General features: G+C 43.5%; 1 protein-coding gene across 1 annotated transcript in view; it reads left to right on the plus strand.

The window, feature by feature from the left end:
* spega (striated muscle enriched protein kinase a) overlaps positions 1-12,664 on the plus strand; it is a 44,146-nt gene extending 31,482 nt beyond the window's left edge. Inside the window, 18 exon segments of the mRNA XM_087177697.1 lie at positions 801-1,001; positions 1,446-1,503; positions 1,586-1,663; positions 1,775-1,947; positions 2,087-2,113; positions 2,219-2,371; positions 2,470-2,512; positions 2,632-2,697; positions 3,142-5,857; positions 5,959-6,126; positions 7,454-7,576; positions 8,639-8,803; positions 8,930-9,632; positions 9,779-10,018; positions 10,129-10,352; positions 10,519-10,594; positions 10,828-10,977; positions 11,071-12,664. Coding sequence (XP_087033823.1) covers positions 801-1,001; positions 1,446-1,503; positions 1,586-1,663; positions 1,775-1,947; positions 2,087-2,113; positions 2,219-2,371; positions 2,470-2,512; positions 2,632-2,697; positions 3,142-5,857; positions 5,959-6,126; positions 7,454-7,576; positions 8,639-8,803; positions 8,930-9,632; positions 9,779-10,018; positions 10,129-10,352; positions 10,519-10,594; positions 10,828-10,977; positions 11,071-11,308 — 5,602 coding nt within the window. The 3' untranslated portion in view covers positions 11,309-12,664.

Below are 12,664 nucleotides of genomic sequence, written 5' to 3' on the forward strand. Positions count from 1 at the left end.
GGGGGGGGGGGGTGTCACACCTGCTTAACAACAGTAGACAGTAACAACAGATGAGTCACCAGCCCGAGTGGAGTGAATACATTAGCCGACAGATGATTTGTTTTGCTGTGACTTGGTGGGGACAGGCATTCACTGTGAATTGTAGAGCAATCAGAACGGCTAAACAGGCAGACAGACAAGGAAATGTGTTTCCCAACAGCCGGTGAGAGACGGTCATTAAACGGAGCAGCCGTCTCAGAAAGGGAAGTCGGATTCAGATTTTCTCTCCTTCACCCAAGCAGGATGAAATACAATGACATACAACGGCGATGCCTCCTTTTTGTCTCCCTATGCTTCTGTAGTAGTGCTAATTACACACTGTGGATCTGTGTAACTGAATTACAAAGATCCACCCTTGAGATTTTGTTTTTCCCTGTTTCCTTGTTTTCCTTTTAAAATTAAAGGCTAATTGTTTCCGCTGTTACGGGCTATGTCATGACAAAGAGGGTGCCAACACAGAGATTGCACCCAAAAAGTAACTTAATTCCCTTAAAAATGGCATTTCTGTTTCTGCTGATCTCTAGTGGTTGAACTGTTCACCTTGCTACAGTGATGTACAGGTGTACCCCCCCAAAGGAATGGCTGTTATTTCTTCCATGAATATAACAATGCTTATGTTTTGATCATCAAACCGGTATGATCATAAAAAAAAAAGAGGCAGGCTGTTAATGTCTTGTCCTGTATCACATTCCTTTTTGTACATTTGACAGTTAAATAGAATAAGCCTAAACCCATAATGTCATCGCTATGTGACTGTGCAGGGGCGCCTTCTCCTATGTGAAGAGAGTGAAGGAGAAGAAGGGAAAGGCTGAGTTCGCTGCCAAGTTCATTTCTGCGCGAGGAAAGAGGAAAGCCTTGGCCCTTAGAGAGATGGAGCTGCTGTCTGAGCTGGACAACGAGAGGATTCTCTACTTCCATGACGCCTTTGAGAAGAAGGACGTGGTGGTGCTCATCACAGAGTTGTATCCTTTTAGTGCAATCTAATTTTCAGCTGTTGTTGTACTTTAATTAATTATCCTCTGACATAGGATTGCAACAGAACAAACAATACGAATTATCAATGAGGGCAAACACACTACCTCTCCTGCAGCACTGTTTCAAATTTAATCTGCTTCACTGTCGACCAAAAGTGCACTTAAATGTATCTCAAGGACACTACAGATCCAAAGCATTAATCCTAATGTCTCCTGCAGTTCCCTGGAGGCATGAATGTAACGCAGCACATCTTTTTCTCTCCGACTCATCGCCGATGAGTGGAATTAGCAAGAGACGGGATGTGTGGGAGTTTTGCTCATTTATAATTCATTTCTCATGCACCTCCCGTTTGAATTGTGCAGTCAAGTTCCTCGCTTTGTCTTTTCTTTTTTTTTTTCTTATTTTTTTTTTTCCTCAACTCTTGCGCGAAGATGTCACGAGGAGTTTCTGGAAAGAATGGCCAAAAAAACAACAGTCATGGAGCTGGAGGTTTGTGTGCTTCCTCTGACTGCACTGCGCCATCATTATGTAACATGACTTTTAAGTTCGTTCCCTTATGTTTTCTCCACAGATCCGTTGTAGTGTTCAGCAGCTTTTGGAGGGTCTTCGTTATCTTCACCAAAAAAACATTGCCCACCTTGATATAAAGGTGTCACCGCTGCTTCTGTATCAAATGTATTCTATCAAGATTGTTCACATTCATATTTTCATTCTTTTATAAGTAACTAACATTGTTGTTTCTGGGTACACCCTCTTCTAGCCAGAAAATATTCTAATGGCAAGTCCCGGGAGTGACCAGATCCGCATTTGTGACTTTGGAAATGCCATAAAATTGGAGACTTCAGAGGGGTACTACTGCAAATACGGCACGCCAGAATATGTTGCTCCAGAGATTGTTAATCAAACTCCCGTCTCCACGGCAACAGACATATGGTGAGCCACCTGTTCTCCAGTGTTAAGAAGTGACTACACGCTCCAGGCACTGCCTTGTTATCTGCAACTGAATCAAATCTGACTGTCTGTGTTGTTCCTGAATATTCACGTGTTCTTCATCTGTCCCGCTCACCCACAGGCCTGTTGGTGTCATCACTTACCTCTGGTATGTTATATAGTATTTTGCCACATAGTGTGTATTTTTTTTTTTATAGTTTCAGCATCACCAAAATCAAAGAATGATTTCTTTTCTTTTCTTTATTTATTTCAGTCTGACTGGTGTGTCTCCTTTTGCCGGGGAGAACGACAGAGCCACCGCGTTAAACATCCGCAACTACAACGTGGCGTTTGAGGAGAGCATGTTTTCTGACCTCTGCAAAGAAGCAAAGGGATTTGTCATCAAACTTCTGGTGGTGGACAGACTGTAAGCATCCCGATGACTCTGTCCTATTGTTTGTCGGTTTTAGCAGCGTTTGAACTGTCGTATGCGGCTTCGTCATTTGCATATTTTCCCTCTCCTAGGAGGCCCAGTGCCATTGAGTGCCTTCGTCATCCTTGGTTCAAGGTGAGCCATCATTTAGAAAAATAGGTCACACAGCCTCAAACTCTTCAGTGTGTCATGGGGTTTCTATTTATATCTCCACTAAGGTTAATAATGACACCCCTCTTTTTTTTGTCCCGCAGTCGCCAACGAACAAGAGCATCAGCACAGCTTTGCTAAAACAAGTCTTGTCTAGAAGGCGGTGGCAGGTAAGGCACTGTAGATGACTTATTTGTAAACACACATTTAATTTGTGGAAATAAGAGACTGAGACACATAAAGACTCTCAGGGCTGACTCCTCTAGAACTAGATTAAAGTTAAAGGCTTTTTATACCATAATAAGTCACATTGGATTTCTCAGACATAGTTAAGAACAGTCCTTCTTTCACCATACTCTAAATATAAAATATAATCATACTTTAAATGAACAGATTTCCTAAAGGAAGATTGGAAATGGTCCAGGATTAAATTAAAGACCTAAATTAAACCTTCAAAGGTGGCAGGACTAACTAATGTGAGGCTATCTTCACATATGAAGAGAGGTTGCTGGTCAGATAACCCATATTCTTCATAACAATGATTGTAAACTCTTTTCAGTATGAAATAAAGAATTAAACGCCTCTGTTGCCTTTTTTTTTTTCTTTTTCTTCAGCGTTCCCTTATCAGCTACAAAGCCAAGATGATTATGCGGTCCATCCCAGAGCTCCTGAATGACTCATACAGCCACGTCTCCATAGCTGTGGCCCGGCATTTAAAAGACGGCTCCCCACAGCTTTCCTCCTCCTCTGACTCAGATGCAGATGTGGATGAGCTTCCCTTCATTCCCATGCCACTGTCCATGGTCTTTTCTGGTTCAAGGGTCTCCCTTAACGAGATCCCAGGTGACGAAGATGTCACTGGATGGCCCAGTGTGCTTGCAGACGGGACAAAGAAAAATATTGAGTTAGCAAGTGCAAGAGGGGCTGGTAAAGGGTTGAAAGATGAAGAGGAAGCCCCAAATGGAGAAAAAGTGGAAAAGACAAAACGAGTTCCCCTTAAAAAAGGATCAAGTCTGGAGTCTGACGAATCAGATACAAGAGCGAGGAGGGCGACCATGAGGAGAGGAAGCTCTGCTGATTCAGCACTGCTTCTCCACATTGACCCAGAGGAGGGAAATGTCAATGAGGCTTCAGAGGCAAGTAACAAGAGCCTGAAAAAGGCTGTTTCTATGGAGCTACCCAATCGCAGCCCAAGCCCCGGGGCAGCGAAGTTAAGCCAGGAGGATTATGCCCTAAAACTCGAACTGATGAGACAGCGGCTGCTCAGGGGAGGAAGCGTGGACAAGAAGATGAGCGGCCTGCGAGGGCCCTTGTTTGAAACACTGGGCATGGAAGATGAGAGGCAGACAAGGTCTCTGGATAGAAATCTGAGGAGATCCAGAGCAGGGCCGTCGACAGTCACCAGAGCAGCGTCTTCTGATAGTCCTGGAGAGGACATGCCAAAGACCAAAGTTTTTCGCAAAAGCGCCTCCTTCAGTCAGGGGGATTCTGAACCCATGCCGCTGCACCGCAGGTTTGGAGCACCATTAGAGATCCCGTCTGTGAGCAATGAGAGCATTGAAGGGAAAAAGCTCCAGGAGGCAACCTCAATGTCGGCACTAACTGAGCTAACAACACTGGAGTCTACATGTACCTCCCCCACAATGAGGACTTCCTTTGTACTCCCAACACCAGGAGGGGACCAACAGCAAAAGCAGAGCATTGTGAAAGTACACGAGGACATGGATGGGATAACAGAGAAAAGGACCAAAAACCAGTTAGAAGTGGCAGATAAAGTAGAACTCGAGTCTAGATCACCCTCTGTAATTACTCCTATAATTGTGATAGAGGAAGATGATGAAGAAGAAGAGAGGAAGGAAAATCAGCAGTTACATATTTATGAAAAGGATGTGAAGGGAGAAACACCACAAAATAGTAAACCGTCATCTGCATATGCAAGTGTCATTCAAGCTGTTGCAGGGCCAGTTCAAACATCTGACAAGGCCCAATCCAAAGACCCTTCAGCTACAGCCAAGCCAAGCGGTACGAAGGGCGCAGATACCCCTACGTTACCTGAACATCCAGCAGTATTTGCCAAAGTAGCAACTGCCGACCGATCCCCTGGTTCTGTTTCCACATCATCAAATCCTGATCTTCCTGCCAGCCCCCGCCAGCCTGTGCTTAGATCAGACATCAAAGACATCGACTCAGAAGAGGTCTTTGAAGCCAGGTTCAAGAAACGGGAGTCGTCTTTGACCCGGGGACTCCGAAAACTGACCAGAAATAAATCAGAAGAGAAGTCCCCGGTACTAAGCCGGAAGGCAGTCGAGGGGGGCGAAGAGGTTTACAGGCCGGGTCCAAGGGGGGCACCTCTTGAGATGGTATCCAAGGGACTACAGGAGAGATCTAAATCTGTTCAAGATTTAAGAGGAGAAGATAAGGAAACGGGTCTGGGAATAATCGGGAGGTTGTCGTTGCGGAGCAAAAGGTCAGCATCTGTTGATAAGAAGGGTGATAAGCCAAAGGAGGAAAAGCATCAGAATGTGCAGGAATCTGCTGTAAGCAAGAGGGTTTCATGGGCTATTGGTCGCAGTAAGTCCCTGGACACAAAGGAGCTGAACAGCGCAGGGGCACAGAGGCAGCTCGAGGAGAGAGAGCAAAGAAAAGCCGAGGAGTCATCGGTTTCTGCCATGAGACGCAAGTTTGAGTCCAAAGTGGCTGGAATCTCTGCCAAAATCAGGACCCAGTCAGAGGAGAGAAAAGATAAAAATGTTGGGGGAAGTCAGAAAGAGCTGGTGCAAAAGGATCTAAAGAAAGTCACAGATTCCCCTGTCCTGGCAATGCGGCACAAGTTCGAGAACAAAGTGGCAGAAATATCCACAAAAATCCGCAGTCAGTCCGAGGAGAGACAAGGAGACGCAGAGGGGAAGAGGACACCCCTGTTTACTCGCCACCGTCATACCCAGTCAGAGGGGCGTGGGCTCAAAGGAATGGGCATCCCTGAGAATCAGCTCGCAAAACAAACCGGTGCCGGTGCGTCCAAGGAATCGATAGAATCCACGTCTAGCATCCATTCCGAAAAGGCATCGGAGAGCGACAGGCGATCACGGTGGGACAGGTGGGGTTTGACAAGGGGCAAGAAAGACAAAACGCCTTCCCAACCCGATCTGCCCTCATCCGTCTCCAAGGAGGAGGGTTTATCAAAAAGCCAGCAGTTTATCCGCTCCGCTTCGGATTTTGCTCCGGTGTTCCACATCAAACTGAGAGACCACATCTTATTGGAGGGGGAAACTGTAACTCTCAGCTGCCTTCCAGCCGGAAGCCCGCATCCAGAAATCACATGGATGAAAGGTGTCGTACAACTGTTTGGCTTTATTTTGGTTTTAATCCAGAAGCTGCTGCACAGTTACTTTTTCTTTGTGTGTGTGTGTGTGTGTGTGTGTGTATTCCAGATCGGAAACCGCTGGAGGTGGATGACAGAATCAGCCTGGTCTCCCACCCAGATGGCAGGCAGCTTCTTATGATCATGAAGTCCAGTCGGAGGGACGCTGGAATTTATGAGTGTGTAGCTACCAACCCCATAGCTACCATCACCACCTCCTGTACACTCTCCATAGCGTGTAAGTAGCTTGTTTAGCCTATAGTTAGTTTAGCAGTTCATCTGTTGTTTTATAAAACGGGTTCCTCTCTTAGTAGAGGTACATCTGCTCCTTTGTCTTTCATGGGCATACAGTAATTATCTTCATAATGTGATGTATTTTACATAATTGAATCTTAATTGCAGGGAGAATGGTATGAATATTAATACAATTGAAATGAATATTAATGTCAGCAGATTCATTTTACAGTAGATTAACTAAATGGATTTTTTTCACTTCTCTCATATTCATCATGTAATAGGAACAAATGATACTTCCTGCAAATTGGTAGATGTTGCGTTTTTAAAATTGGCTGTGTCAGGTCATATTCAAGACTCCGGTCATGCCTTCACACAAATAGCGTGTAATGAGAACAACGGAGCTTCGACACGGCCGATGCCGCTCACAAATGCAACACAAATAATAAGACTTTTGATGCCTCAGTGGAAAATACATTTCTTAGATGTCAGAGGCAGTCAATCACATTTGAACTTTATTTTCTTACAGCTTTGTACATGTAGTATTACCTATCTCGACCGCTGATGCTATTTGTCTTCCCTTGATAATCTGTTTGCAGTGTGAAAAATATTTCAGACAGCTGATCTTGCCAGAAGCACTGGCTCAACCGTCCATGCCAGTGCACAGCCTTAATGGGAAATGCATTGTGAGATACAGGAACGGCAAGAGCTGTGTCACCTTTGGTTTGGTTTAACAACAAAATTTGAAGCGTTGCCTGGCTCCTTTTTGTACCCTGGGTTTGTCAAAAGGAACATCTTGTCTTTTTTTTTCTGACAATTTCATATAAATAAATGATCATACACCATCACCGATTGTAGTAGTTGTAATGTAAACTATACATAATTCATGTTATTCTAAAGTGTCTAATAAGACATCAACATCTGGCAGAAAATAGAGGAAAAACTGAACATTAAGCATGAAAAGCTCTGATTAAACAGAGACCCGAACGACAGGAAGTCAAACATTATCAACAAACAAAACAGATCAGGGTATTGATGATTGAGTGTTGGCCTGTAGGAGTGGCTGTTAAAACAACACCAATTAGCTCTGGGATCAGTAACATTGGAATAAAAAGAAATGTATGAATTTCCACTTTAAATATGTAACATCACCTTTTGTGAAAGCCTGTACAGGGTACAGCTCAATCTTGCCCACACACGCTCGCATAGAGAGACACAGCTGTGCACATAAGCCACTGAAACCACACAAAAATAGAGCTTTGTACACTGATCTCATTTGTTCTTTTTCACTCTCCTCCTTTCCCAACCCTCTCTTTTACCTCGTTATAAAGGTGTCCCAAAACGGCCGGGGACCCCTGAAGTCCCCCAGACTTATAACAACACGGCCCTGGTGCTCTGGAAGCCAGCAGACACCAAGTCCCCATGCACCTACACACTAGAAAGAAAAACAGAAGGTGAGTGAGTATTGATAAATTCCCTTAGCTCATCCAAATAAATATCCTGATTTCCTTTTTAAAATAAGCTGTGAAATGTTTTATTTTTACCTGGCCTGTAGGTCATTTGGGTTGTTTTCAAACTACAATCCTTTTATGTAAAAGTCAGTGTGATGTGGTGTAGCCACAGGAGTGAAAATGAAATTAAACTAAAGGATTCAATCTCCAAGGAGGAAGCAGTGTTTGAAAAGCTGAGACAATATTTGGCTTTTTTACTGTGTGTGTGGAGAATGCTCAGGAAAATAAGTTTTCCAATCCCACAGACGCTACTTAGACAGAGAAAATGAGTCGGTGCACGAAGGAATAGTGACTGTACCAGTGCTGATCTCAAAGCTTTTTGTCATTATGCATGATGAATCATCATTATCTCATAATGTGGTGGATGAAAAATAAAATTGGAGTAGCAGACTCAGAGTTCATGAATATTTATTGACCTTTATTGTCTGATAAATTTATTCTGGCATGTATCGCCTTGTAGCTGCATTCACAATCAGATCTCTGTCAGGCAACACTGATGTAGGTACTCTGAGTCGTGCGTCATTACCTGATTTACATTTTAATTCAGGTCTGTTTCATCACGCCTGCATATGAAATAAGATGCTATGACAAATCATTTGTCAGCAGGCAAACTGAGCATTAACTTGTTTTTGTATACAGAACATTTTGAAATTATCATTTGAAGCTTTTGTTTTTTTTCCCATGTGCATCAGTCATTATTAGTTTGACAACACCTCCATCTAGTGTTGCTTATGAGAACTACAAGTCATTTAACATTAAAACACTTGATCAGGGTTTATTTTCAAGCTTCTGTTCACTGTTTACTTTTTTTTTCTTCAAGACTCATCTTTCTCCTCAGCATAATGTCACTTTACATTAATAAAAATCCAATATGCATATCTTAATATATACTATATTGTAATATAATATGTGCACAGCATTTGGTTTCTGTGTACACACCATTCTCTGTCTATGAAGCTCACAGCAACATCACACATGCTCCCGTCTTTCCCCTCGTCTCTGCAGGAGAATCTAAGTGGATGACCGTAGCGACTGGAGTTGTTGATTGCTACTACAATGTCACAAACCTGCCACCAGATGGCACCTTTAAGTTCCGTGTCTCCTGTGTCAATAAGGCTGGACAGGGACCGTACAGCAACTGCTCAGCTCCAGTCCGCCTGGACCCAACAGGTATTTTATACACTGTCAACCTTTTCTAAGAGGATGTGCCCTGAGTAGATTTTCAAATGAGCATCTGGAGTTTGAGCAGTATTTTGACTGGTTTTATTTAAAACATTTCATTTGTCGCTTTCCCAGCTGAAGGCGCGTCACCCGCTGTTGCCGTTGTGAAGACTGTCCCAAACCCACCTGAACCGGTTGTCACCTCTTCAGTCACCATGCCTTCACTCAAAGCGGTCCAGAACAGCACTCCCAGGATAACTGTCTCCACCATCACCTTCACCTCCACCTCTGCAAAAGATTCAGCCGCCCCTGTTGCGCTCCCACTTCTGACTACGTCCCCATCCAAAATGGTGGTCACGCCCGCCCGTCCGTCCTCTCTGCCTTTCAGTCCTACAACAAATCCTTCATCACCATCTGTGGGCGCGACGCCCGAGGAGGCTCAAAAAATGAGCTCCAATCTTCCCTCTTCACCCACAGTCAAAGCACCTCCACCCTTTGTCCTACCCAAACCCCAGAGTCCAATAAACGTGGTGACCCCTATGACCCAGACCCCACCCATATCACCCCCACCTCCTCTTGTAACACCACCTTCAAACCCCACAAAACCAGCAGTGGCGTCTGTGCCCATGTATGTCCCCACCACCACGGTCACTGCTCGTGTGGCCCCAACTCCCGTCTCCTTTGCCCCACAAGTGCTCCAGGCGTCCAGCCTGAGCCCCATCGGTGAAGGGGCCAGTACCCCCACCAGAGGCACCCCATCTGGACACACTATGACCTCCACCGTTCTACGACAGGGGGTTCCACAGAAACCCTACACTTTCCTGGAAGAGAAAGCAAGGTACTCTGGGAAATATTTATGGATTTTTTGTGACTTTACAATGGATTAATTTAACTTAAACCAAATATCAGTGCAAAAAGAAACCTAATGTTGCTAAGCTGTGGCTCATATTATACATTGTTTTTTTGTTTTTTGTTTTTTGCCAGGGGTCGATTTGGAGTGATCCGCGAGTGCAGAAAGAACGCAACAGGCAAAATGTACATGGCGAAGATCATTCCCTACAGTCAGGAGAACAAGCAGGAAGTCCTGAAGGAGTACGAGATCCTGAAATCTCTTCACAGTGAAAAGGTCATGGCTCTACACGAAGCCTACGTCACACCGCGGTACCTGGTGCTGGTGGCGGAGTACTGCACCGGCAAAGAGCTGCTGTACAGCCTCGTGGACAGGTAGGATGCACTCTTTTAGACTCTTATGAGTTAAATATCCTTTTTAAAATGAATAAAATCAACTCTCAAAAGTTGCACATCAGTTAAAGCTGTATTTTGGTCCACCTAAGGTTCCGCTACTCCGAGGACGACGTGGTGGGTTACCTGGTCCAGATCCTCCAGGGAGTCGAGTACCTCCACAATCGGCGCGTCCTCCACCTCGACCTTAAGCCGGACAACATCATGGTGACCAACCTCAACGCCATCAAGATTGTGGACTTTGGGAGCGCTCAGAGCTTCAACCCTCTCAGCCTCAAACACGGGGACTCAGAAGCAGGAACACTGGAGTACATGGGTGAGGACAAGAACTTTTAATGACTGGTTTGTTGATGTTTACTTGTTATTTTGTGTCTATCTCCTGAGTTTTATTCTTTAAGCTGTCATCGCGCAACGTTTGGCTACACTGATCCATACTTTTCTAACTTTTTCGTTACTCTCACTGTGCACACACATGACCCAAGCTCCTGAGATGGTGAAAGGGGAAGTGGTTGGTCCTCCTGCAGATATTTGGACTATTGGAGTTGTCATCTACATTATGTACGTCGACAAAATTCATTTTGTTTCTTTTTATTTCACATCACTGTAATTCATCATCACAGTCATCAGCATTGCATATATGATGGAAAATTTGAAGTTTAATCCCAGAAAATCATGTTTATTTGTTAACTTTTAAAGAAGTTGTATAACAGTATTTTGTGAAAGTAGGTGACATATTTTACAAATTATGTGAATTTTTAATTTTAATAGTTTTTTTCTGTGTTTACAACCAGGCTTAGTGGTCGACTGCCCTTTGAAGATAAAGACCCTCTAAAAGTCGAATCTAAAATCCTGATGGCGAAGTTTGACCCAGCAAAACTGTACACAAATGTGTCCCAAAGTGCCTCTGCCTTTCTCAAGAAGATGTTGAGCAGTTACCCATGGTCAGTACCGGCAAAAGTTGGTTTTACACTTCCTTTGAGAAAGAAAAAAAAAAAAAAAAGTGAAGTTCTGTGTATTTGTATGTGTATTTTCAGGGCCCGTCCTACTACACGAGACTGCTTCACGCACGCCTGGCTGCAGGATTCCTACCTGATGAAGCTGAGGAGACAAACGCTCACCTTCACCTCCAGCCGACTCAAAGAGTTTCTGGTGGAACAACAAAGCTGTCGCACAGAGGGCGCCACAAAGCACAAAGTGCTGCTGCGCACCTACCAGAGCTCGCCCCAGTCCCCGGCGTCTGGGACTGCACCGCATGTTCCCAGCCCAAAGTGAAATGACGGTGGAAATGCTGCACCAGATGTGACTTTGCAGAGTCTGATCTGCACACAGTGAAGCAAAGTAGCAACTTTTTCCATCTCAAGTCCTCTGTGAATTACCGCTGCATGAAAAATGACAGCCTGCCAAGTGAGGCACAGGAAAACACACAGGGGCCAGGCAGACAGCTGGATATGGCTAAAATATCCAAAGAAAGGACAGTCTGCGTGTTATTTTGGGAGAATTCAACATTCAACGCTAATGGGATTCTGAGATGAAACGACAATGCAAAGAGAAACGGAAAGAGAAGCGGACTGCCTGACGTCTGAATTGTTGAAGTTCAGAACTGCTCATAAAGTTTTAATCCACTGAAAGGACACAGGATGTTCTTTGGTTTTCTTTGATTGCACAATTTCTCAGTCATATTGTGAATTTTGAAATTGCACATTATTATTTGGTTTAGATGAACACTGGTCTCCATTCTGCACGATCAGCCACTGCGCAACTTTGTTTATGTCACTAAATTTAGTAGTAGACAACTCATGTGAATGTACCATGATTTAAGCTGCTAATTAATTTTTGCATTTACTTACACCTTTTAAAACTCAAAGCCAAAAATATTCTTTTGTTCTTGAAATTGTTTACTTTTTCATGTTAATTTATTTGCATGTGTGTGTGTGTGTGTGTGTGTGTGTGTGCGCGCAAGCATTTTTGATTCACTTCTCGAATTGGCGTCGAGGCAAAAAAATAAAAATAAGGAGTGTCTTTGTGATTGGTGTTAGGATTCACACAGTAAAAATGAACTGTTTTAGGATGAGCTAGGAATTTGTGGTACAACTTCTTGTTCTGTGGTTAATACTGATCTCTAACTGTAATACAACTATGAAAAGCAGTCTGTAATGTAGATAACGTTTTAGTTTGAAAAGTCATGCACACTGGTAAATTACTGTTGTTTCTCAGTATTGCCCATTGGTTGGTCAGGTTGCTTGAATCATGATCACCCAGTCAGTGCCTGAATCGGATTAACATCCAAAATATTTATCTTGTCAATGCCTCCATTGGTTCTAATTTACAATTGAATTATTTGAACAAAGCAAAAATTTGACTACAATATTTGGACTTTACAAGAACAGACAGATGCATATAGATTCTTAAATACATGCACACATTTATACATGCATACATACAGTACATGCAGTCCTTGTAATAATAGAACGTCTTGTGTATTGCTCTATCACAGTGTTCTTTTTTGTATGAATTTGGACGGTTGAAGATTTGTAAATGTACCAATTTGCGGTGTTTATATGTGGAAAAGTTGAAAATGTTTTTATGAGATAGTATGTAATAAACTATTGATACAACTGAGAAAATTAA

Source organism: Seriola lalandi, unplaced genomic scaffold (assembly GCF_002814215.2).
Source record: "Seriola lalandi dorsalis isolate HSWRI2012SDOR001 ecotype SW California unplaced genomic scaffold, Sedor1 jcf7180002054630, whole genome shotgun sequence".
Taxonomy (NCBI): Eukaryota; Metazoa; Chordata; class Actinopteri; order Carangiformes; family Carangidae; genus Seriola; species Seriola lalandi.